The 22,986-nt window shown below is 43.3% G+C and overlaps 1 protein-coding gene across 2 annotated transcripts; it reads left to right on the top strand.

The window, feature by feature from the left end:
* The first annotated feature begins 312 nt into the window (after window positions 1-312).
* Window positions 313-21,119, top strand: cenpi (centromere protein I). 2 transcript variants are annotated; one of them, XM_010903267.4, is made up of 20 exons: window positions 313-594; window positions 1,722-1,859; window positions 3,515-3,633; window positions 3,935-4,042; window positions 4,157-4,205; window positions 4,304-4,350; window positions 4,652-4,741; window positions 5,326-5,457; window positions 6,319-6,456; window positions 7,869-7,989; window positions 8,127-8,221; window positions 8,697-8,814; window positions 8,987-9,051; window positions 9,248-9,357; window positions 9,832-9,967; window positions 10,138-10,262; window positions 11,568-11,616; window positions 18,263-18,481; window positions 20,485-20,526; window positions 20,696-21,119. In XM_010903267.4, the coding sequence occupies exons 1-20, from the start codon at window positions 426-428 to the stop codon at window positions 20,843-20,845; spliced, it is 2,220 nt and encodes a 739-aa protein (XP_010901569.1). In that variant the 5' UTR covers window positions 313-425; the 3' UTR covers window positions 20,846-21,119. The 2 variants fall into 2 exon arrangements, with proteins under 2 accessions (XP_010901569.1, XP_019901244.1); XM_020045685.2 differs by having other exon boundaries at window positions 540-613.
* The last annotated feature ends 1,867 nt before the right edge of the window (window positions 21,120-22,986 follow it).

The raw sequence follows: 22,986 nt of genomic DNA, 5'->3' as shown, positions 1-22,986 counted from the left end.
CATTGGTTAATATTCAGTGATTTGTATATACATATATATAGAAAATATTCTGTGTATGTATATACAGAACTGTATATTCTGAAAGTGTATGTATAGGCTTTCATTGAACAGCACTAACTGTAAGTTGCTCTGGATAAAGGTGTCTTTTAATAATTACTAAAATGGAACCGTGTAGACAGTTCATAGCAAAATTAGAGGACCTGAACAATGGATGTTGAACTTACTACGTGACGGCATCAGTTTATGTAGTCCTGGTAAGAGGGCGTTGGACTACAATACCCTGTAATACCTTTAGGTTATACGCTTTCGGAAGTAGTAAATGCGCTTGCGCAGAACAAACGGTCGCGCGCAAGATTTGAGTTCTTTGAATTTGTCGGTGCCTGAAGGAAACAAAATATTATTATTATTTGTTTAGCTATGTAGCAATGGCAAAAGCTTTCAACCTGTTGACCTCAGATTTGGACGTATCATCTGAAAGCGATTTGTCCGTTTCTAGCCGAGCGTCTAACAGAAGTTTGCGAGTAGCAGAGAAAGAAAGAAGAAAGTCCGAGGCTGAGGATCCATTTCTGCTTGCGCTGAAGTACTTTTCAGAAGGTTCGACAATTCTGTAAAGGTTAGCTAGCTACCTGGCTAGCGAGCATAGCAGCTCACCTTTCTTTCTGTAGTTAGACAGCACAATCTTATATTTTTGAAACAACCTTTTACCGAAACTTGTTTTGCTGGGTAGCTAGCTAGTTGCAGTATCTTGTTAGCTAATATAGATAGGCTGGACAATAGAACGCTTCAAAATCCACCAACACCTTTAGAATTGCTAAAGAACGCTGGCTGAGCTGGAACGCTAGCGCGAGGCCATAGCAAATGAATTAAATCGAAACTTCACTGAGCCTCTCGTGGCATGATTGGTGCTAATAATTCAATTCAATAGGCGAAGCTCATAGTTCCAAGGGAAAATAGTTTTTAGACCGTAACATTGGTTTACTGTGAAAGGCGCAACTCAAACATTTAGTTATGAAGCTGAGATTGTCCTGATTAAAATGCTGTGCGACTCCAAATATACATTTTCAGATATGTTATGAATTACACTGGTGGGCCTAGACCTTTGCCGTTGGGTAACAATGGGGCAGCAGGTTTAGGAAGATGTACTGGTGTTTCAGAGGCTAACTGTAGATGACAAAGAATGTTAATGAAAAGTATAAATAGCAGTTCAGTAAAGATACATACATATAATTTATTGCATGATATATTGTATGACTTCTTTGTCCTTCTTATAGTAGTGGGGCTGTATGCATAGCAGTACAGTAGTGGGCTTTTTGTTTTGATTTAGAACACGTTCTGAAGACAGGTTAGTGCCACAGGGCTCAATACAATTGATAGGAAGAGCTCGGGTGTAAAACACCTAAAATAAGACCTGTTTTTCCCTGATTTATCTAAAACTGCAACACATAGCTTGGATATAAGTTTTTTTTTAATATATTGGCCTCCATGATGAATGCATTGAGCTACATTTCCCCCAGAAAAACTGTTGCTATGTTTTTCATCCGTTCAATCCTAATATAGATGTATATAGTTCAGTGACAGAGGAAAACAAACCACAACTTGCTGTACAACAGGATTTTACTTGCGTCCAACATGCATTGTTTTGATTTGAGTACATGGAATTGAATAACTACAGTCACAAAACGTGTTGTTTTGACAGTGAGTTGTCTGTTTTTGTTTCCTAGTGAAGGCAGGTACCCCATGGATGGGAAACGATGTGCTGGAGAGGAACCTGGTGCTGGTGGAAAGAATGGGGCTCACCCGTGGACTCCCTCCTGAGGTCATCTCTACTATGCTGGACTACGCTATGAGTCTCCGTATGGGTATGACAGCTAGTGTAATATATAAAGTCCTATTAATTTACAGCATTTCCTTCAGTCGGTCTACTGAAACTTAGCAACGGTTGGTCAGTAAGTGTAAGGGGCACTCATGATTAGAAAGGTCAAAGCCCATACAGTGCCCTCTAAGAGCAGCAGGTTTTTTGACCCGTAAATGATTGCAAGTTAATATTGGACTGTGCCAATATCAGCCATTATGGTATTTTTTTCCATGGCACAAATGAAAAAATGAAGGAAACCATACTATATTATTTGCTGTGTTCAGGTGGTGATTCTCAGTTGATACCTCTCAATACCATTGATCTCTAGTCCCTGCATTCCCAATTCCCCTTGTCCAGGTGATCTTGTTATAAACACACTCTGATTATAAGAAAAGTGTATTTTGTACAAAAACGAATTATGGATTGCATTTGACTATCCTAGTTACCTCCTATCTATAAAACATGACACCTTTCACTTCATTTCCAAGCATTTTATGAAAATGTGAAAATTATATTTTCAATATGCTTAGTTGTCTGGCAAAATGTAATTATTCCTGGGGGTAAATGTGAACAGATTTTAATGTTTTCATTTTGTTAAAGTGCTGTCAGTTCCACTTTAACATGTCATCTTGACTAAAACCTGGGGACAGCTGTGTGGGGGAGAACAAGCTCTGTTCGTCTCGTTTCAAAAGCCATTAAATATGAAAGGCTGATGTTTATTATAGTGTCTGTAGAAAGTCCTCATCCCTTCACTCTTTCTACATTCAGTTGTGGTGGTGCCTTTAAGTTTGGTGCATTTAAACAAGGCTTTTGTCTTTGTGATATGCAATTTAATTTATTAAAATAAATAACCTGCTTCGACACACTGGCCTGAAATGCAGCAAATTGCAAACATATTCACTTGCTTAATTTTTCCAGATTGTGTTATGTTGTAAAGTGTGATTATTATTTTCTTGTCAAAATGGAAAAGATAAATCAATGCTTATTTAAGTTAATAAAACATCAAACTAATGTAATAACTTTGGTTAGATAAATATAACCCCGACCTCAATCAATTAATGCTAGAAACACCTTCAGCAGTGATTCTATTTGCAAGTCTAGCTGGGTAAGTCTCTAAAACCCCCCTAATATTTCAGATTACTGGGAAGGTTTTGGCAATCATGTCAAAATGATTAAGTCAAAACTGCAACACTTTGAATTTGGCCTTGTTTTGTTTGTTATTGATCTGTTGAAAGATTAATTTATTCCCCAGTGTTTGGAGTCAGGCGTACTGAACCAGGTTTTCCTCCAGGATTTGAGGCAGTTAGAGTTTTGCTGGAAGAGCAGTGGGCTGGAGCCATTGAACTCTGTCTCTGTTGCAGTTAAAAGCAGAGTTGAAACCCTGTGTTCCAAACAAAGTATTTTAAGAATTTCCCCAGTAGACCAAAGACTATTTTTCTGATGGAGCCTGTGTCTATATCATTTGTGAATTGTTGGTCTCTTTGTTATGACCGTCTAAACAAAGTAATTGAATGCAGATACTATTTTAGTTGTTTTTTTAATACATTTTTAATTTAAACTAGGTTTTTTTTCCTCTTAGAAATGTTATAATATTTTGTGTCCTGTAGTTTTTTTTGACACGTTGAGTGAAGTGCTTGAATGTTTCCCGGCCCTGAACAGGAGGTGCGCCATGTGTCCGGGTCCTGAAGTTTCTGATCCCAGCCACGGTTGTGCCACAAGAGGCCATTGTCCGAGCCGTGGCGTGGTTATGTGTCGGCAAGATTGCCATCAGCACGCAGGTAAAACACTTCCTCTGCCTTCAGAGTCCAAGTCACAACAACAGAGATTATTGCTGCACAATGAAGACCGGACATTGTAATTGTCTTCGGAATTACTATGGTTGTCTTTTTCATCACCAATTGGTCTTTTGACAATTGGCATCAGCTCTGAAAAACATGTAATGTGAAAAGGTTTTCACGGGATTGGTCAAAATACAATTCTCTGGGACATAAGATTAGATATGGGCTGCCAGTTTAAAGGCTTCCCTGCTGTCCTCTCTCACTCTGCCTGTTTGAAAACCAGTGGTTTTTGCATTCACAGGTTTTATTCCTTAAGTGGGTGCTGACTTTTTTCGACATGATTGACTCTAAGGACCATCTTCGATCCATTTATGGATTTATCTTCAACTTTGTGACCGAGGAGCATTTGGTGTGTGCAAGAGTTCTCCACCCCCTTGGTCTGATCATATTGGTGAATATCATGGTTGTTTAAATGGTCATTGGATTGCTGTTTATGTAATTATGGATGTGGTTTCTGTTTCAGTGTCCTTACATCTGTCACTTGCTCTATCTTTTGACAAGGAAAGAGTGTGGTAAGTGGACTTCTCAATGCTACATGTACCTTTACCAACACAGTACAAATAGATTCTTTAGCTCTGTTCTTGAGCCTGTCTTGTTCTTCTCCTGCTAGTTAGGCCGTTCAGAGTCCGAAAACTGTTGGACCTCCAGGCAAAACTGGTAAAGCCAATCATCTTTATCTTCTTTCTTCCTCTGTCATTGGTTGTGTGCTATATAGTGAATCTGACTGCACTAGAAAAATGTAGCAATTGTATTAGCATGGAGAGAGAGTTGCTGATGAAAGGCAGGTGGAGATGATGCCTGCCTGGGTAGTTGCCTACACGACCCCCTCAGTTGTCTACATGACCCCCTCCCCGAATCTCTGGTTCCACTCTGTGGTTGATTGCTCCATCCGTCAGCCTGATAGCCTGGTGTAAGCATGTTGCACCAACGGTCATTCATTTTCTCTCTGTCTCCCCAGGGCAGGCAGCCGTTCCTGTTGCACTTGCTGTCGTTGTACAAAGTGTTTTGCCCTGAATTGGTGACAACTGCTCTTCCGTCAAAACTGAGGGTTAGTGTTTGAAAAGCACCCAGGAGCCTTTGACAAACCACACTGGTTTTCTCCAGGGGTTGGATTTTAGACTGATCAAATCTGGATGTTTAAATTCCAATTATAATTTATGTCCGTACATACGTATATTTAATTATATTGTTATATTTTTTTAACACAATCAAATTATTTGCACTCCTTATGTTTTTCCTCATCTAAATGCTTGGTTATACACTAACTCAAGTGTTATTCACCCGCCTGGACATTTCCACATTTTCTGTTACCACATGAAACCATGGATCCTGATTTTAATTAGGAGTTTTTGCCACTGATTGATATCCTCCTGTGCAGAGTAAAGTCCTTTATTACGAAATAGAGAGATTATGAAAACTGTGAATAAGAAAACTGAGCACCAGTCGTACCAGGGTGAGGAGCCCCACCCGTCAGGGAGCCCCGCCCGTCAGGGAGACACTGCATACTGCACCAATAGCCTGGATGCTCTGCTAAAGTGACCTTTATGGAAGAAACAAAAATGCTAATATGGTTTTTAGGTGCTGACTGTCATTTTATTACTAATGTCACTGTATTTTCCGGTTGTTGTTCAGGGTGGGTTTAAGAATCACGTCACCCCTTGGAAGGGGGTGCTCAATGCTATCCAGAAGAGGAACACTGGCCAGGTGACCTCTGACATCCGGCTGACCATCGGGGTGAAAGACGGGTCCAACTCCAGGAAGCGGGTAAGAACTTGACACTGACCGTCATCAGGACAGATGGTGTTTACCTGCAGGCCCTGTCCTCAATTTATTTCTCAAAAAGCACCTTAACAAATCTGGGCTACAAGTAATATGCAAGATAATTTCTCTTAAATTTGTTTTGGTAAATATTTAAAAAGAGCTCCGCCAAAAAAAATATCACTTGATAAAATGTGAAATTCTAGAATGATTTGTTTTGGTCAGTGGAAAATGAATACTGAACTAATCTTTGTTTTCCTTGTGGCAGGGTATTGCGGTATTATTGGCATAAATAGGTCCTAGGCAGAATTGACGTAATTCAATAAAAATTTCTGTTTCAAACGATACTTAATGTTTGTGCCAAGCGTGTGTAAAACCTCCCTTTCAATCAAGATTGTTCAACTCAAATTTTGTCTGTCGAGCAGTGATGGATGAGCTAGTCGTTTATCCCAGAACTGTCAGTAAAAACACAATCACCCTCCGCGTCCATGGACAGTGGTCACGGCGGCAGGATTTGGTGCTCGCACAGTTTGCCCACACTGAGCTACGTGCGGGAATAGATCACAGCCTGTTGCTAGGCGATCTTCAGAGCCGTGGGTGATTTTGCCGTGAAGTTAGTGATGCGTAAATGTAAATGATGAGCCAGCCCGGGCCTGTAATTGATGGGGTGAAACGCTTCTATCAGGGGTCATTTCTAGCATTCTGAAAATGTTTCTAATTATTTTTTCTTTAGATGTCAGTCACTTTTTTGTGCTCCACAGATCCTCAGCCTGCTTTTTAGATATGGGAATTGATTGTGGCAGTGGTGTCATTACTTAATTGACTGTTCACATATTTATCAGTTATTTTGCTCCCACCTCCTGTCAGAAATGTAACCACCTGCAGTTACCGTCTCTGAACTCGGCTGTCCAAAGGAACCTTTCCTCCACCAACAGCAGGAAGGTCTTTCCATTGGAACAGCTGCACTCCTTCCCAGAGCTGCTGGACAACCTCCACCGTATAGAGGTACAACTCCCTCTCCGTGCCTTTTCCCTCAGTCCGCCTACCTCCCACAGTGATCTGATTAGAGACAGCAGCATAGCTAGTAGAATCCTGGGTTTTGGTTAGAACAGATGGAAACCTGGGATTTAAGTGGGATGCATGTACTGTTTTCCCCAGCCAGATGCACTAACAGTGTCTTTTGTGGCCACCTGGGGGCGCTGTGTATCCAGAATTGGATCACGGAACAAGGACTCAACCGTCTTATTTAATATGAGGGCGTTTGTTATCACTGTCATTTGGTTTATCACCCTAAACAAAACAATGTCATGAGCTCTCAATATCAGGTTTTTCTAATTGTATAATCTTTCTGTTTACTAACTTTGTCAGGGTTTATTCATTCTGATTAGTCAATAATTTAACTGAATGGCAAAGATGGATCACAGAAAGTCTCACTGGGAAAGTTGATGAGCTTAGGCATTCACATAAGAACGACTTGTTTGTGAACACTGTTTGCTTGGCAAATCTGTAGGCCTGATCAACTCTGATGGATCTCTCTTAAAGGATGTTTTTTGTCATGGCCCAGTGTGGGCAGACGTTTTTTTTTTGTGGCTTCAGGTGTCGCCGGGGCAGGCCTGTCGCCGGGAAGAACTGATCATCTGATGCTGTTCATCGTTCAGAGCCAACAAATCAGCTTGAAAGCATTGTGGGACTATTGATTCCCTTCTTCTGCTCGCTACCACTGGCGCTAAAAGCAGTTGTTTTTCAGATGGCGCATTTGCTTATTAATTGTCGGGAAGACGCAGCCTTGTCGGTTGACAGGCTGTCTCTTTTTCCTCTTTATTTATTATGCTCAGATTCCCATATTGCCAGGACGCTGTTCTCAATAGACAGGCCCGTTTAGTGTGTAGAGATGCCTGTCACAGACATGGACATGATGACCGTTTTCTGGAGATTATTAGATGCAACAGATTTAGTTCAGTCATTGACAGATCGATTGCTCAGTCAATGAAAACAAGGACACAGGCGGCATGGATTTGTTCTTCAGTAGGGGCTATAATCTTCTGATATGAAGCTATTTAGGACATGAAGCAGCCTAGAAATATGTTCCTTAGAAGATGAAGCAGCCTAGATTTAGACGTTCCTTAGAAGATAAAGCAGCCTAGATTTAGATGTTCTTCCAGTTGTGCGTGCGTGTGTACGTGCGTGTGTGTGTGTGTAGGTGGCAGGTTGATGATGAAAAGCGTGTGAGTGTGTGTGGGTTGTAAAGGAAAGATTCATCCATTTTAAATGTTAAAGTTTGTGCTCATCTCTGAACAGTATTACATCTCTGTAATTTCATTTTTTCATGTGTATATTTCCCTGTTTATTAATTCATGTTGTGTCTGAAACAAACATAGTTTTGACTGTTCTAAATAACCGGTTCCCCTCTTCCGCAGCTTCCATCCCAGATGGGTTCTTTGCTGGGTTCCAGTCTGGCCCTGTGTTACCTTGACTACGTACAGGATGACTCTGCCTTCCTCAGACTCAATTTCTGGCTGGGCCACGCCCTCCATGAAGGTAAGAAGGCGTCCCCTTACGCTCAGAACTGTGTCCTCCCAGTTTCAACCTGTCAAAATTGTAGTCCGCTCTGTTTGTTCTGTTCGTTCCCTTTGGTCTGTTCTCCAGTAAAACAACATTTACATTTTGGGTTTCAGAGTTTCTGTTCTGCAGCAGGGAGGGAGGTTCCGGGTGTTCGTCCGAGACGCTTCACTTCCTCAATAGGTTGATCTCCACGCAGAACTTTCTCCAGGTGGGTCCTATCATCCTCACCCCCCCCTCCTCTTCTCACCCCCCCTCCTCCTCTTCTCACCCCCCCTCCTCCTCTTCTCACCCCCCCTCCTCCTCTTCTCACCCCCCCTCCTCCTCTTCTCACCCCCCCTCCTCCTCTTCTCACCCCCCCCTCTTCTCACCCCCCCCTCCTCCTCTTCTCACCCCCTCCTCCTCCTCTTCTCACCCCCCCTCCTCCTCCTCTTCTCACCCCCCCTCCTCCTCCTCTTCTCACCCCCCTCCTCCTCCTCCTCTCCTCCTCTCCTAACCCCCCCTCTTCCTCTTCTCACCCCCCCCCCCCCCGCCTCCTCACCCTATGCTCCTTCATCCCTCCCTGTTGTGCATCTGTCAGAGCGTGTTAATCTCTCCCTGTCCTGTGATCCCACTCTCCCCCCCTGCTGCTTGGTTAATAAATGATGCTGATTCCAGATGCATATGTTTTGTCCCGTGCCCCTCAGGAGGGCTTCTTCAGCACTGAGAGCTTCCTCTACAAGTTCCTCAACGTCTGGGACGGTTCGCTCCTGCGCCCCCAGATTCTGGGCCTGCTGAGTCACATTCCTGTTGTCCCCAGTTCATGTAAGTGAACATTCCTGTTGCCCTCCCCGCTCGCTCTTAATTAAGTGTCTGAACTGTATTGGTGGGAGGACATGTCTGTTTCCCTGGTCTAAGTTGTGTTGAGGTCCGCCTGGTTAAGGTGGTTGAGTGATATGGTTTGTGGGGGTTTAATGTCTCTCCCGGTCTCCCCCAGGTATCCACCAGCTTCTGTTCGAGCCCCTCATGCAGCTGTTCTTCAGCTCCACGCTGTTCTTCAAGGTAACGGGCAACAGAACCCTGGGAGTCTTGGGTCGGTTGGTTCTGCCGTGTGCCGTCCAATCAACTGGTGGTTTCCTTGTTTCACTGAAGTCTTTGCCGCGTTGTTCCCTAAATGAATGAGGCCCTGTTTTAGTTCTCTAGTCTCTCCCCTCTCCGAGGACGTTCGTCTCCAACTCGTGCCTGTGTGTGTTTTCAGTGCAGCGTGATTGAATGTCTGAACGACATGCTGTTGAAGTGGTTGACGTGGCACTCGGTCTACTCTGTGGAAGATGGCTTGGACATCTCCCTCAACAGCCACACCCCCATGTGAGTCCCCCCCCCCCCACAGCCATTGTCGCCCCCCCAGATGCCCTCGGTGTGTATATGTAACCTCCAGACCACCGCTCCGCACCCTCCAGTATTCCAACTTCTCAGACACACAGTACCAAACCCATCAACGGATAACATTTTATTCCCTTCCCATTTTAAACGTAATTTCTGCAGACAAACTCAAACAAAATGCGATACTGAAATCAGTTGTTATTCTAATAGTCAGCGGTGTGGGGCTCTCAGCCTTATTACTTCACACAGAGCAGATTGGGTTATATTCTGTTATTCCATTACCTGAGATGGGCTCATATGTGCCGGGCTGCAGCAGATGTCACATTAATACGGTCCGTTTGACTGCCCCACCGGTCCGGTCACACCACGGCCGTTCGTGTTCCGTTCCCCGTTCCAACCCGTGTTTTGTGTTAACGGGCCCTTGCATGTCAGTAATACTGTGGCCCCCCCCCCCCACAGGAACATGACTCTGTCGGGCTTCATGGACTCTGTGATGGAGCTGGTTCTTTTCGTGGGCCGTCTGGCCACTGTTGGCCTCCAGCTGGAGGGCTGCTCGTCACTGCTCCTCAGTTTCGTCCTGGACTTCTATGAAACGGTAATAAGCCCTAATTTGGCCGACAACGCCTACAACAGACCCATCGTACTCCTCCTATGTAGTTTCTGTTCACTGTAAGTGATTGATCCATGTCACTGTATTCACTGTAGGCGGAATGCAGTGTTATCACAAGGGCTTGTTTTAATCTTGGGTTATTGGCGTGTGCGCAGGTGTGTGACATGTTCCTGAAGTTTGAGCTCCCCCTGGTGGTCATGCCCCCAGTGGGAGTCTTCTACCCCGCGCTGTTTGCCACGGACCCGGTCAGCGTCGACCGCCTCTGCTTCATTATGTGCAGGTGAGGAGGATGGGGTGACATCGTCACGGCGACGTAGGGACTGGCATGTTGACAACCATGATCAGCACTGTCACAAGCGGAGTGCCGTCCGTCTAGTTTGTGTCCTGAGCATGAACTCTACGTGAATTACGGTCAGTGAGCATGCCCCCTGGAAAGTTGCCCTTTTTTACTTATTTGGGCATATGGATATGTTATTTCCCCTTCAACATTACCGACAAAGGTAACCTAATTTAAGAAATTACACTGAAATACTATTGGCGGGGAAAGAAAATATACCCCTTAATATCTGTTGTAGCTTTGCTTCTGTGTTTTGGGTCTTTGTCCTGTTGCCAGATCAACGGGTTCAGCTTTTTGACAGATGGTTTTGCATTCTCCTCAATAATTCTCTGGTAAAATATGGATCTCGTAGTTGACTCAATGATGAAACAGCAAAGCAGCCCCACACCATAATGAAACCTCTGCTTTATAGTCAGTGGGAAGTTCTTCTGCGTTTCTTTTTCTTTTAATATGGTGCCTAGCGTTGTGGTTTGGTCAGCTCTTGGCCGGAATTTGGTGGGACAATCGGTCCTGTGTTGATTGCCAGTGGACTGGAATGTTCTCTGATTTTCTAGCCATTAGCACCTATTTTGGTGCGCCCAGAAACAAATTTTAGTTTGATACTAAATGGGTGGGCTGCTACTTTTTCCATAAAGAAATGCATTTTGTTTTTGATTTAAATGTCATCAGTTGTTTCAAAGTTTTAAAATGATTTGTGTAATTTATTAAATTGGGAAACATTTATCAATGAATGTGGTTTAAATTTAACTCGGATATCCATCTGTCCAAACCGGTGAAAAAATTTGACTTTCCCGGGTGTGTTCTTTTTCCCATGACTGTATAAAAATGTTTTTTTGATTACCCAAGTGAATGGTAAGCATGTTAGCCAACCTGTTTGCCACAGGCCCGCCAGAAAATTACATTTATGATTAATGGTAATGAAAAGTCCGGAACAGCACTAAGACCCATTTTCCCAGATAACATGAGGACATGAATGCACACAGCACATTGCTGGAAGCACGAATGTCTCGTTGCACCAACAGCTTGTCCTTCATTTGAATATTGAATATAACAATTAAACCAAATGGTAAGATTTAGGGGCACGCAAAGAAATGTAGGTGCATAATATATTTATGGTCTCATTCTCTACCAACTCCTGCTGATGAGGCTGCTGTTTTACGTAACGTGGAAATCTGTGGTTGATTTTCTCTCTTGTAACATAACTTATGTTACTAATGTAACACTATTGATGTTGCTGACTCTCTTTAGGTACAAGCAGAACCTGACTGCCGCCAAGTTTCAACAACAGGAAGCTAAGGTAACCAGAGCCCTCCCGTGAAGAAGGTTCTTTTTGGCTTATCGTGAGCTTAGAATTATAAGGTTCCATCTGTGTTCAATATGATTCAGAGATATTGGGCATCAAAGATTTCATATACCTGTTAGCAAAGATTTTACATAATATATTTATTTTTATAGCTTAACAAGACCATCGCCCTAGTTGTACGTAGGAGTAAGTCATATCAAAATCCTGGGACAATTGTTCTTTTTTGGAATAGTTCAAACCCAGATGGAACCTTTATAATTCTGAGAGGTCTGATCCGGTTCAGAATTATACGGTACCATCTCACCATGACAATGTAAAACCTTTAGTTTCAAGAAATAAATAGAGCCCTATTGCAGATTGAATATCTTAACACCAAAACATTGTTCTAACACACACACTACATGTGAAAAATTCATACTTTTATATGATTTAGAACACATCATATTTACACTCACCTAAAGGATTATTAGGAACACCTGTTCAATTTCTCATTAATGCAATTATCTACTCAACCAATCACATGGCAGTTGCTTCAATGCATTTAGGGGTGTGGTCCTGGTCAAGACAATCTCCTGAACTCCAAACTGAATGTCAGAATGGGAAAGGTGATTTAAGCAATTTTGAGCGTGGCATGGTTGTTGGTGCCAGACGGGCCGGTCTGAGTATTTCACAATCTGCTCAGTTACTGGGATTTTCACGCACAACCATTTCTAGGGTTTACAAAGAATGGTGTGAAAAGGGAAAAACATCCAGTATGTGGCAGTCCTGTGGGCGAAAAATGCCTTGTTGATGCTAGAGGTCAGAGGAGAATGGGCCGACTGATTCAAGCTGATAGAAGAGCAACTTTGACTGAAATAACCACTCGTTACAACCGAGGTATGCAGCAAAGCATTTGTGAAGCCACAACACGCACAACCTTGAGGCGGATGGGCTACAACAGCAGAAGACCCCACCGGGTACCACTCATCTCCACTACAAATAGGAAAAAGAGGCTACAATTTGCACGAGCTCGCCAAAATTGGACAGTTGAAGACTGGAAGAATGTTGCCTGGTCTGATGAGTCTCCATTTCTGTTGAGACATTCAGATGGTAGAGTCAGAATGTGGCGTAATCAGAATGAGGACATGGATCCATCATGCCTTGTTACCACTGTGCAGGCTGGTGGTGGTGGTGTAATGTTGTGGGGGATGTTTTATTGGCACACTTTAGGCCCCTTAGTGCCAATTGGGCATGGTTTAAATGCCACGGCCTACCTGAGCATTGTTTCTGACCATGTCCTTCCCTTTATGACCACCATGTACCCATCCTCTGATGGCTACTTCCAGCAGGATAATGCACCATGTCACAAAGCTCGAATCATTTCAAATTGGTTTCTTGAACATGACAATGAGTTCACTGTACTGAAATGGCCCCCAGTCACCAGATCTCAACCCAATAGAACATCTTTGGGATATGGTGGAACGGGAGCTTCGTGGCCTGGATGAGCATCCCTCAAATCTCCATCAACTGCAAGATGCTATCCTATCAATATGGGCCAACATTTCTAAAGAATGCTTTCAGCACCTTGTTGAATCAAAGCCACGTAGAATTAAGGCAGTTCTGAAGGCGAAAAGGGGTCAAACACAGTATTAGTATGGTGTTCCTAATAATCCTTTAGGTGAATGTATATTTGAGTCTTAAAAACATTAATATTCAACATGTCAATTCCTATGCAGTTAGGTAATACCATCTAGTTTGAAAAACCTTATACATTAAGCATGTCTTTATTTTTTTACTCATAACACTATGACTATTATTACTTTTAATTTTAGCAGGCATGTGCTTAGACATTGACCTGAGGTCACTCCTCTTGGCCTCTGGGTGTTTTTTTAAATATCTTTGCCTTTGGCAAGATGATGGTTGGTGAGACAGAGTCTGACCTCAAATGTACATTTGAGCCCCTGATGTCTGTGTCAATCATGGTACATAGTGTACTGTATACTGTATGGACACTGACCAAACACAGTCTGGGCCACTGCAGCAAAAGGTACTTGCTTGTGTTGATCAAGACTTGGACGTCTGTGTCTTTCAACTGTATTACAGAAAAATTATCTTGTTTCTCCTGCTACTGCAGCTTTTGGTGTTTCTGTCTTTACTATTAGGGATACCAAACAATACAACACAGCTGAGCATCGCAATATTATTTATTCTTATAGTATTTTGTATTGTAAGTATTCCTGTTATTGTGATATATTGTTTTTGTGTAACCACACAAAATATGACAATACCCACCTTGACAATACCCAACCATTTATCTCTGTCTCTCTTCTTACACTTTATACCACTATTTGTCTCTCTTACTCTTTACTAGTCTCATTGTTGTTATCTCTCCTGCTGTGTCCATGCTTCATGATCATAATCTGAGCCTTCTGTTATCTATTTTATAGTCACAATTTCTACATAAATAGTTAGCTACTATAGCAAGTCTACTAAGAGCTTTTAATACCTGCCCCTGTTCTTGATACATGGCCATAATGACTGCACTGCTGAACACATAAAAGCTCTAAAAAGTATCTAGATTTGTTACCTAGTTAGCTAGCTAGTGTGCTGACGATATCATTAGTTTGTTACTATGAAGCCATCTAGCTGCACATCTAGTTGCTAGATGGATAGTTAAGGCGATGAAAAGTTTACTTAGCTAGCTGTCGTTACCTTGCCAATTTGCAGCTTGTTGTGGAGCTGACTGACTGGCAGTATTCACCGTAGCTAACTGGACTCTACATTTGCTTGCGAGTCAGGGCCAGGTAGCTAACTGAGGTTAGCTTGCATGCTAGTGGGTTAGCTATCTAATTTATCCATCAACTTTACATATTATTAACAAAACGCAATATAGCTAACTAATATGCTTCAACTTACACTTCACTACTGCTATCTATTTTTAACAAATCATCAATAAAATCATTCAATGTTAGGTTTCTAATGGTATTGTTAAATTTGAGAACTATCCCGAGTAAACTAGCGAACACAAACTAGCGCAGCTAAACATACATGGATTTTGATTGGTCCTCCCATAATCATTGATGCTTTTGATTGGACCACAGAACCTCAACTCCAATGTGGCATGCCTTATTTTTTTGGATGGAACTTTTTTATTTAGAATAATGGACACAAAGATATAAAAAAAATACAAATAAAAAAACTAAGAGGTTAATAAACATCCAATATTCCAGTATATTTCAATAACTCAATTTAGACAAAAATGTAAGATGGAACCTTATAATTCTAAGCTCACGATATATAGAACCTTCAAGGCCCCTTACCAGGCCATTTACACTCCACATGATGAAAAAAAGATTGGATTTAGTTAAAAGTGCTGATTTAATAAAATGGTAATTTAACTGATTATTCTTTAAAAGAAAACCTAACAGTGAAAATGTGCTTTTGAATGCCAATTGTATTGTATGGAGACAATTGAATTTGCAAGTACTGTAGATTCTGCCATTAATAGGAGGTTTGTACAGTGATGGTGAGCAAAAATGCCTGGGTAATATGATTTAATGTTCCACCTGCAATATAACAGGGATTTACAGTAGTATATGTTAGTAATATAGTAGGATATACTCGAGGTCCCTACATTTTAAACCTGACTCTCGTTTTGATTGTGATTGCTCATATGTCTTATCCTGGTGTTTTTGGAGAACCTTGGCAATGTCAACAGAGTTATCGCATCACCTCAGTACAACTTTCCGTTTAGTTTTTTATCAATACCGGTCTAAAAACGTCCAAGATCCGAATGATGAAGATAATCGTCTTTACGTCTGAGCCAGTGGTATGGTTATCACTTAACTGCCTGTGAAGGTTCATGCCTGCCTTATTATTTTTCTAATTATTTTCCTAATTGCATCCCCATAGAAATGTTGTCATTGTTTGTTGCTCAAATATTTCAGTCTGCGGATCTTTAACAGCGCCAGACAGGGCAGCCATAATTTGTGTTTTCAGTGGCATTTCTCGCTACCTACTTTGCATTGCAACATAAAAAAAAAACTTATAATCATTGGTAAAGAAAATGTTATTCTAAATGTAATCCAGATTAAATGTAATCTGATTGGTTAAGACTGTTTTGTAAAGACACTCTTGCTCTATGCCTCCAATATAACTGAATACATGCCATCTACCCTCCGTGGACTCAATAAAAGCTCGTTTTCATTATAGTTGTTATATACAGTATTCATGCCATGCTAGTTTAATCGTTGCGCTGCAATTTTTCTGTACACAGTTTCACTCTACAGTATGTTCACTCAACTGGAGATAATTGTATTATCCATTTGAAACAGTCATATCAGGTGTTGCTGTGTTAGCCTATAGTTCAGCAATATTACATTGAAAAAATTATGTATTCAAAAGTCACTTAATGATGACAAATACCATTCTAGACTCCAGCCATTCAACCTTAGATGATTAGTCAACTGTTATTTTAAATCGAGAGCCCTAATAAAATGGCTGAATAAGCAAAGCCCGAACCAAAAATATACTTCAGTTTAATAGAAAAACAACTAATGGCTCAAGTTATGACGGGTGCCACCCTGTCCCCCCCCACCCACCTGAGACACCCTGTCCCCCCCCCCACCCACCCACCTGAGACACCCTGTCCCCCCCCACCCACCTGAGACACCCCCCCCCCCCCCCCACCTGAGACACCCTGTCCCCCCCCCCCCACCTGAGACACACACCCCCCCCCCCCCCCCCACCTGAGACACCCTGTCCGTCCCCCCCCCCCCCCACCTGAGACACCCTGTCCGTCCGTCCCCCCCCACCTGAGACACCCTGTCCGTCCGTCCCCCCACCTGAGACACCCTGTCCCCCCCCCCCACCCCCCCCCCCACCTGAGACACCCTGTCCCCCCCCCCACCAGAGACACCCTGTCCCCCCCCCCAGCCTGAGACACCGTGTGTGTGTGTGTGTCCCCACCCGCCTGAGACACCTTGTGCCCCCCCCCCCAGCCAGAGACACCTTGTGCCCCCCCCCCCAGCCAGAGACACCTTGTGTGTGTGTGTCCCCCCAGCCTGAGACACCTTGTGTGTGTGTGTCCCCCCAGCCTGAGACACCTTGTGTGTGTCCCCACCACCCACCTGAGACACCTTGTGTGTGTGTGTCCCCACCACCCACCTGAGACACCTTGTGTGTGTGTGTCCCCACCACCCACCTGAGACACCTTGTGTGTGTGTGTCCCCACCACCCACCTGAGACACCTTGTGTGTGTGTGTCCCCACCACCCACCTGAGACACCTTGTGTGTGTGTGTCCCCACCACCCACCTGAGACACCTTGTGTGTGTGTGTCCCCACCACCCACCTGAGACACCTTGTGTGTGTGTGTCCCCACCACCCACCTGAGACACCTTGTGTGTGTGTGTCCCCACCACCCACCTGAGACACCTTGTGTGTGTCCCCACCACCCACCTGAGACACCTTGTGTGTGTCCCCACCACCCACCTGAGACACCTTGTCCACTTATTCAGTTTGTTCATATTAACAAACGACTGTCGGCACTAACTCGTGGGTATCCAAATTAAAAATTAACTATCCTCCCATGACCCAATTATTATTCATGTGACTCTTAATATATTCTCATAACTTGACACCCTAATATACCCTGGGCCCAAACCCATAGTTTAAAAAATACTGCATTATATCTGGAGCCTTCCTCAGCTTACTGTTTTGTGCTTCTCCCTCTGGCTTTCTCTTTCTATGAAAAACACTGAATCATATGACAATCAGGGGCTGGTTAATTGTATCTGTTTATATGTTATTGTCATCAATAGCAAAATACGTGACCCAAAATAAGGCTACCATTTACAGTAGAAAAATGTGTGGTTGGAGCCTGGATGTTGACTGTCAGCATAAGGTTATTCACCACAACCCCCACGTTCCTCATGTAGGGACTGTTCAGCACACTTGATTTATCAGTGTGCATCCGTGGCTCTGCTGCCCAGCAGGCCCTTCGATAAACTTTCTCCTCAGAACTCTGACAAGACTGACAGTTTCTTTGAAAGTGGGGAATTACTTTTTGGGTATTCTTGTTTTATCCAAAGAAATGGCAATATATACACCAGGGTAAAAACGAGTCAAGTTACCTTGAATGTTTCTTGAATGACTTAAAGGAGTCTTTAGTCTTTAACCAACTCCATTTTGACTAGCCTTCTGTTACTGTGCCCTATCTGAGAGTTCTGGGACTTTACAACTCAGATGCTGGGCTCTTCTGGCTCTAATGTACCTGCTTGCGACCCTGACAGCTAGCCCACCACCGATAGCTTTAGACAGCTAGCCCACCACCGATAGCTTTAGACAGGTAGCCCACCACCGATAGCTTTAGACAGGTAGACCACCACCGATAGCTTTAGACAGGTAGCCCCCTACAGCTCTGTTTACAGCGCCAGTTCCCATCCAGGGGTCCAGGCTGTTTATTAATCCCAGACTTCTGAATTAGTTGAATAACCTTTAGAATAAACGTCAACAATCATACTGATGATTAGAATACAAAGTAACAGACACTAAACCCCTCGATATTCAACCATACAGCACCTGCCCTGGTGGTGTTCCATAGGATCATGGAAGGTGTATTTGTCTGGTAAACTACTTCTCTTTTATCTCTTGTCATCGTAGCACGTTTTTCACATCAGCAGCCAAACATACCGTGAGTTCAACCGCTATCAGCTCTTGATGGTGAGCACCCTGTGGAACTCCAGGTTGTTCCAGCCTGGCATGGCTGTCGAGGTGGACCACAATCTCCTGGCTCTCAGCAAGGTCCCTGAACCGTCAGCCAGTTTCACCCTCATCCGCCACCCTGCCTTTGTTGGATACGCCCTTGATTTTCACCTCAAGGTGAGTTTAAATTAGACTTCATTTAATTTAGAAAGATTTGTGTGATTAATGAGATTTGTTATTAACGTTTTGCCAGGCATTACTTGACATACAGACCATTTGGCTGTGATTTAGGCGAGCCTAGTCCTGGCTGTGATTAAGGCGAGCCTAGTCCTGGCTGCGATCCAGCCTGAAGTCCCTCCATAATACAGCCAGGTCCCGTTTCAGACCTGAAGTCCCTCCATAATACAGCCAGGTCCCGTTTCAGACCTGAAGTCCCTCCATAATACAGCCAGGTGCTGTTTCAGTCCTGAAGTCCTTCCATAATACAGCCAGGTCCCGTTTCAGACCTGAAGTCCCTCCATAATACAGCCAGGTGCTGTTTCAGTCCTGAAGTCCCTCCATAATACAGCCAGGTGCTGTTTCAGTCCTGAAGTCCTTCCATAATACAGCCAGATACTGTTTCAGTCCTGAAGTCCTTCCATAATACAGCCAGGTGCTGTTTCAGTCCTGAAGTCCCTCCATAATACAGCCATGTGCTGTTTCAGTCCTGAAGTCCCTCCATAATACAGCCATGTGCTGTTTCAGTCCTGAAGTCCCTCCATAATACAGCCAGGTGCTGTTTCAGTCCTGAAGTCCCTCCATAATACAGCCAGGTGGCGTTTCAGTCCTGATGTCCCTCCATAATACAGCCAGGTGCTGTTTCAGTCCTGAAGTCCTTCCATAATACAGCCAGGTGCTGTTTCAGTCCTGAAGTCCCTCCATAATACAGCCAGGTGCTGTTTCAGTCCTGAAGTCCCTCCATAATACAGCCAGGTGCTGTTTCAGTCCTGAAGTCCCTCCATAATACAGCCAGGTGCCATTTCAGTCCATCCATGCTGCATGGCTGTCATGAAACGAGGGATTTGAGATCATGCTGTTGCCTCAAGCAAATTTTTGTCAATGGTTTGATAATTTTTTTTTGTTTTGCTCTTAGGCTCTATCAGTAATTAATGTAATCTTGCTCATTGAAAGCGTTTGACGTGTCCATGCGACGGCATAATTCAATTTATACAAGACACAGCGGGGCCTCGAATCAGTGCCAATTATGTGCATCAAATTGATGCCATGCAATTACAACAGTTTGATATTGCAAACATGTTCCTGTTAACTGAAGTAAGGAAAGATGGTATAAGTTTGACCAGGGCTATTCAAATCTAGTCCTGGAGGGCGGAAACTCTTCTAGTGTTTGGTTCTTCCTGCTAGTTGATTGCCTTCACCTGGCATCTCAGGTCTGAATCAGTCCCATACTATTAGTAGAGGACAAAGCCAGAATGTTTTGGCCCCTCAGGAAAGGAATTGAATAGCCCTGGGTTAGACTAATGTAGTTAGGAAAAATGGTATAGGTAAGACTATTGTGGGCTATTTAACAATATATCAGACTAACATTGGAATTGGACTGATTCCAAGACTTGGACTACATGAAAGGCTCTGAATTCACAACGTGAAGCCGGGCGCATTATTTAGCTGCTGAGCATCTTCTAATTAGCCAGTAAGGGTTCAAACCTTGGCATACCAACTTATTTATTCATCAAAACGCCGCCCTTTCACAACATTACTTCACCCGTTATTTCCTTTTGTCCAAATGAAAAAATGGATCCACAAAACCCTCAAACCTACAGCCTGCTGGTCCAGGCCTATTGTGCCTCTTTTGGTTACGTTTGGTTTGTAGAAATAGAACCCTGAGCTTCTGACTTAAGAGAAGCCTGTTACACCAGGGAGCCGCCCTCTCTCCAGTTGAGTTAATAAAGTTTAACACCAGACAAGAAGATGAATGTGGTATTAATGTATCTTTTATAGAAGATCCATTAATACAGAATCATATTTTATTATTCATGGGTTCTGCATGAGACTTGAGTTTTCATCATGTTCAATAATAGAAGCACCTCTTTTTTTGGTCTGAATTGCAGCAACAGCCCATACACTGTTCTACTGAGTTTAACGGGGAGGGGACTGTTGAATATTAATGCCTCTCTCTTTATCAGTGTTGGCCAGAGAGGAAGGATATGGACCTCAAATCCGTAAAGGTATCAAATTCTTATCACTTTTTTTGTTGATGTACTGTGAGTATTTCCACCCATGTATGTTGAAGCATGCCTTTCATGTTTATTGGACCTAATTCTGTCGGTTCATATGAAGTCCTGGATGGCCTTTGCGTATTGGATGGTCTAATGCTCTCCGTCTGTTTGACCATAGGCAGGAAAGCACTGGGAATGGTACCTGGAGTTCCTCTTCTCCCATGGCTATTTGGGCCTTCAGCAGTTTGTTCAGAGTAACATCAACTGGCATCCTGGGTCTGGAACAAAAAGCCAGGGTCAGGGCGACGGGCAGCCCACAAATGGTTGAACCCCCCGGCCAAGATGGAATGAAAGACTCTGACATTTCTGTTGCGAAGAACTTTGTATATATTTGATCTCTCGTCTTCTCCTAGGCATGATTCGCGCAAGATTTGAGTGAACCGTTTTCTTTGTAAATAGACACCGTTTTATTCCTGAGTGTATTCTTATTTTGGTTTTGTCCATATTTTAATTCCTCTTGATTTCTCTTATGTACAGCTTACTCATCTTTGTTATTTCTGTGAAACTTGCACATTAAGATATGAATAAATAGCATCTTAGGATATTTTTTATGTTTACTGAGATATCCACCTGGTCTGTTACTAAATGAATCCAATGCTTATTAAAACAAACATGCGAGAACATGCACTCTTGGTGCCGAAAGGCTGGCGTACTAATAAAGTGGCGAATATCTTTTCTATTAATAAAACCATTGGCGGAATTCATTATGGAGGAAATCATCAGTATCTATTGCAGTTACTAACTCAACCATCTGGAAAACAACAATCTCCCTTAATTGAAGGGTCCATCTGGGTGTTTAATGGGCTCTTGGCTCTCTGTCTACTCTGGGACATTCTGGTTACTCACTTCCATTCACTGTCAGGCTGTCTCAGTATTTCTGAGCTTTACCATAACTACCAACATGATTCATAGGTTTACTCTATGTAACCCTGTTGTGTGAACTTGTGCTTTAAAATTACTAAAATTGGATCTGAAGAATGATTATTGGACCTCCCATTCATACTTTTTGACCCTGTCTGCTTAAAGACTAATTTATTTCAACTTGAAGTTACTCACCCTGAAAAAGTACTTTGGGCTAAAAGAAGCTGTGATTATGCCTCAGTTCTATTTTGGGTCTACACTGATGAGCCATAACATTATAACCACCTGCTTAATATTGTGTCGGTCCCTGTTTGCCCCAAAAACAGCCCTGACCCGTCGAGGCATGGACTCCACTAGACCTCTGAAGGTGTGCTGTGGTATCTGGCACCAAGATGTTTGCAGCTTTAAGTCCTGTAAGTTGTGAGGTGGGGCCATGGATCGTACCTGTTGTTCAATCACATCTCACAGATACTCCATTGGATTGAGATCTGAGCAATTTGGAGGCCAAGTCAACACCTTGAACTTGTTGTGTTCCTCAAACCATTCCTGAACCATTTTTGCATTGTGGCATGACTCATCCTACTGAAAAAGACCAATGCCATCAGGGAATACCGTTGCCATGAAAGGGTGCACATGGTCTGCAACAATGCTCAGGTAGGTGGTACTTGTCAAAGTAACATCCACATGAATGGCAGGACATTGCCCAAAGCATCACACTGCCTCCGCCGGCATGCGTTCTTCCCAGAGTGCATCCTGGTGCCATGTGTGACGCACACACCCCCAGCCATCCTTGTGATGTAAAAGAAAACGTGATTCATTAGACCAGGCCACCTTCTTCCATTGCTCCATGGTCCAGTTCTGATGCTCACATATCCATTGTAGAAGCTTTCGGGAGTGGACGGGTCAGCATGGGCACCCTGACTGGTCTGCGGCCAATGCAGCCCCATACGCAACAAACTGTGGTGCATTGTGTGTTCTGACACCTTTCTATCAGTACCAGCACTAACTCCTTTCAGCAATTTGAGCTACAGTAGCTCGTCTGTTGGATCGGACCACACGGGCTAGCCTCGCTCCCCATATGCATCAACAAGCCTTGGCCGCCCTTGACCCTGTCATCTGTTCACTGCTTTTACTGGGCTGGTACATGGTCACTAGTGGCAGCTACCTAGTCTGCTGGACAAAAATAAAATTAGTTTTTCTCCCAAAACATTGTGAAGTCCAATCAATGCTTACGGTCTTGCCTCAACACAGCTACCCCAGGAACACCTGAAAATGCAACACTCGAAGCAGAACAGCTTGCCCAGATATACCTAATTTTCATACTGGCCAACCAACCAAGAAGTACAAAGATCTTACAGAAGGACGTGTTTAATTATCAACCATTATTGAGCATGCAGGCACCCAACCTACCACAAGTGGTCGCTAGAGCACAATGACACAGTTCCAACCTTTGGCCAACACTAACACAGACCGTGTTGGGACTATTTGTATTCCATGTGTTGCCGCTTGGTGCTGTGGCTATGCCACAACCAGGATTTGTCCTCTCCA

Source organism: Esox lucius, chromosome 4 (assembly GCF_011004845.1).
Source record: "Esox lucius isolate fEsoLuc1 chromosome 4, fEsoLuc1.pri, whole genome shotgun sequence".
NCBI classification, from domain to species: domain Eukaryota; kingdom Metazoa; phylum Chordata; class Actinopteri; order Esociformes; family Esocidae; genus Esox; species Esox lucius.
The sequence above is the reverse complement of the archived record's forward strand: the minus strand, read 5'-3'. Positions and strand labels throughout refer to the sequence as shown.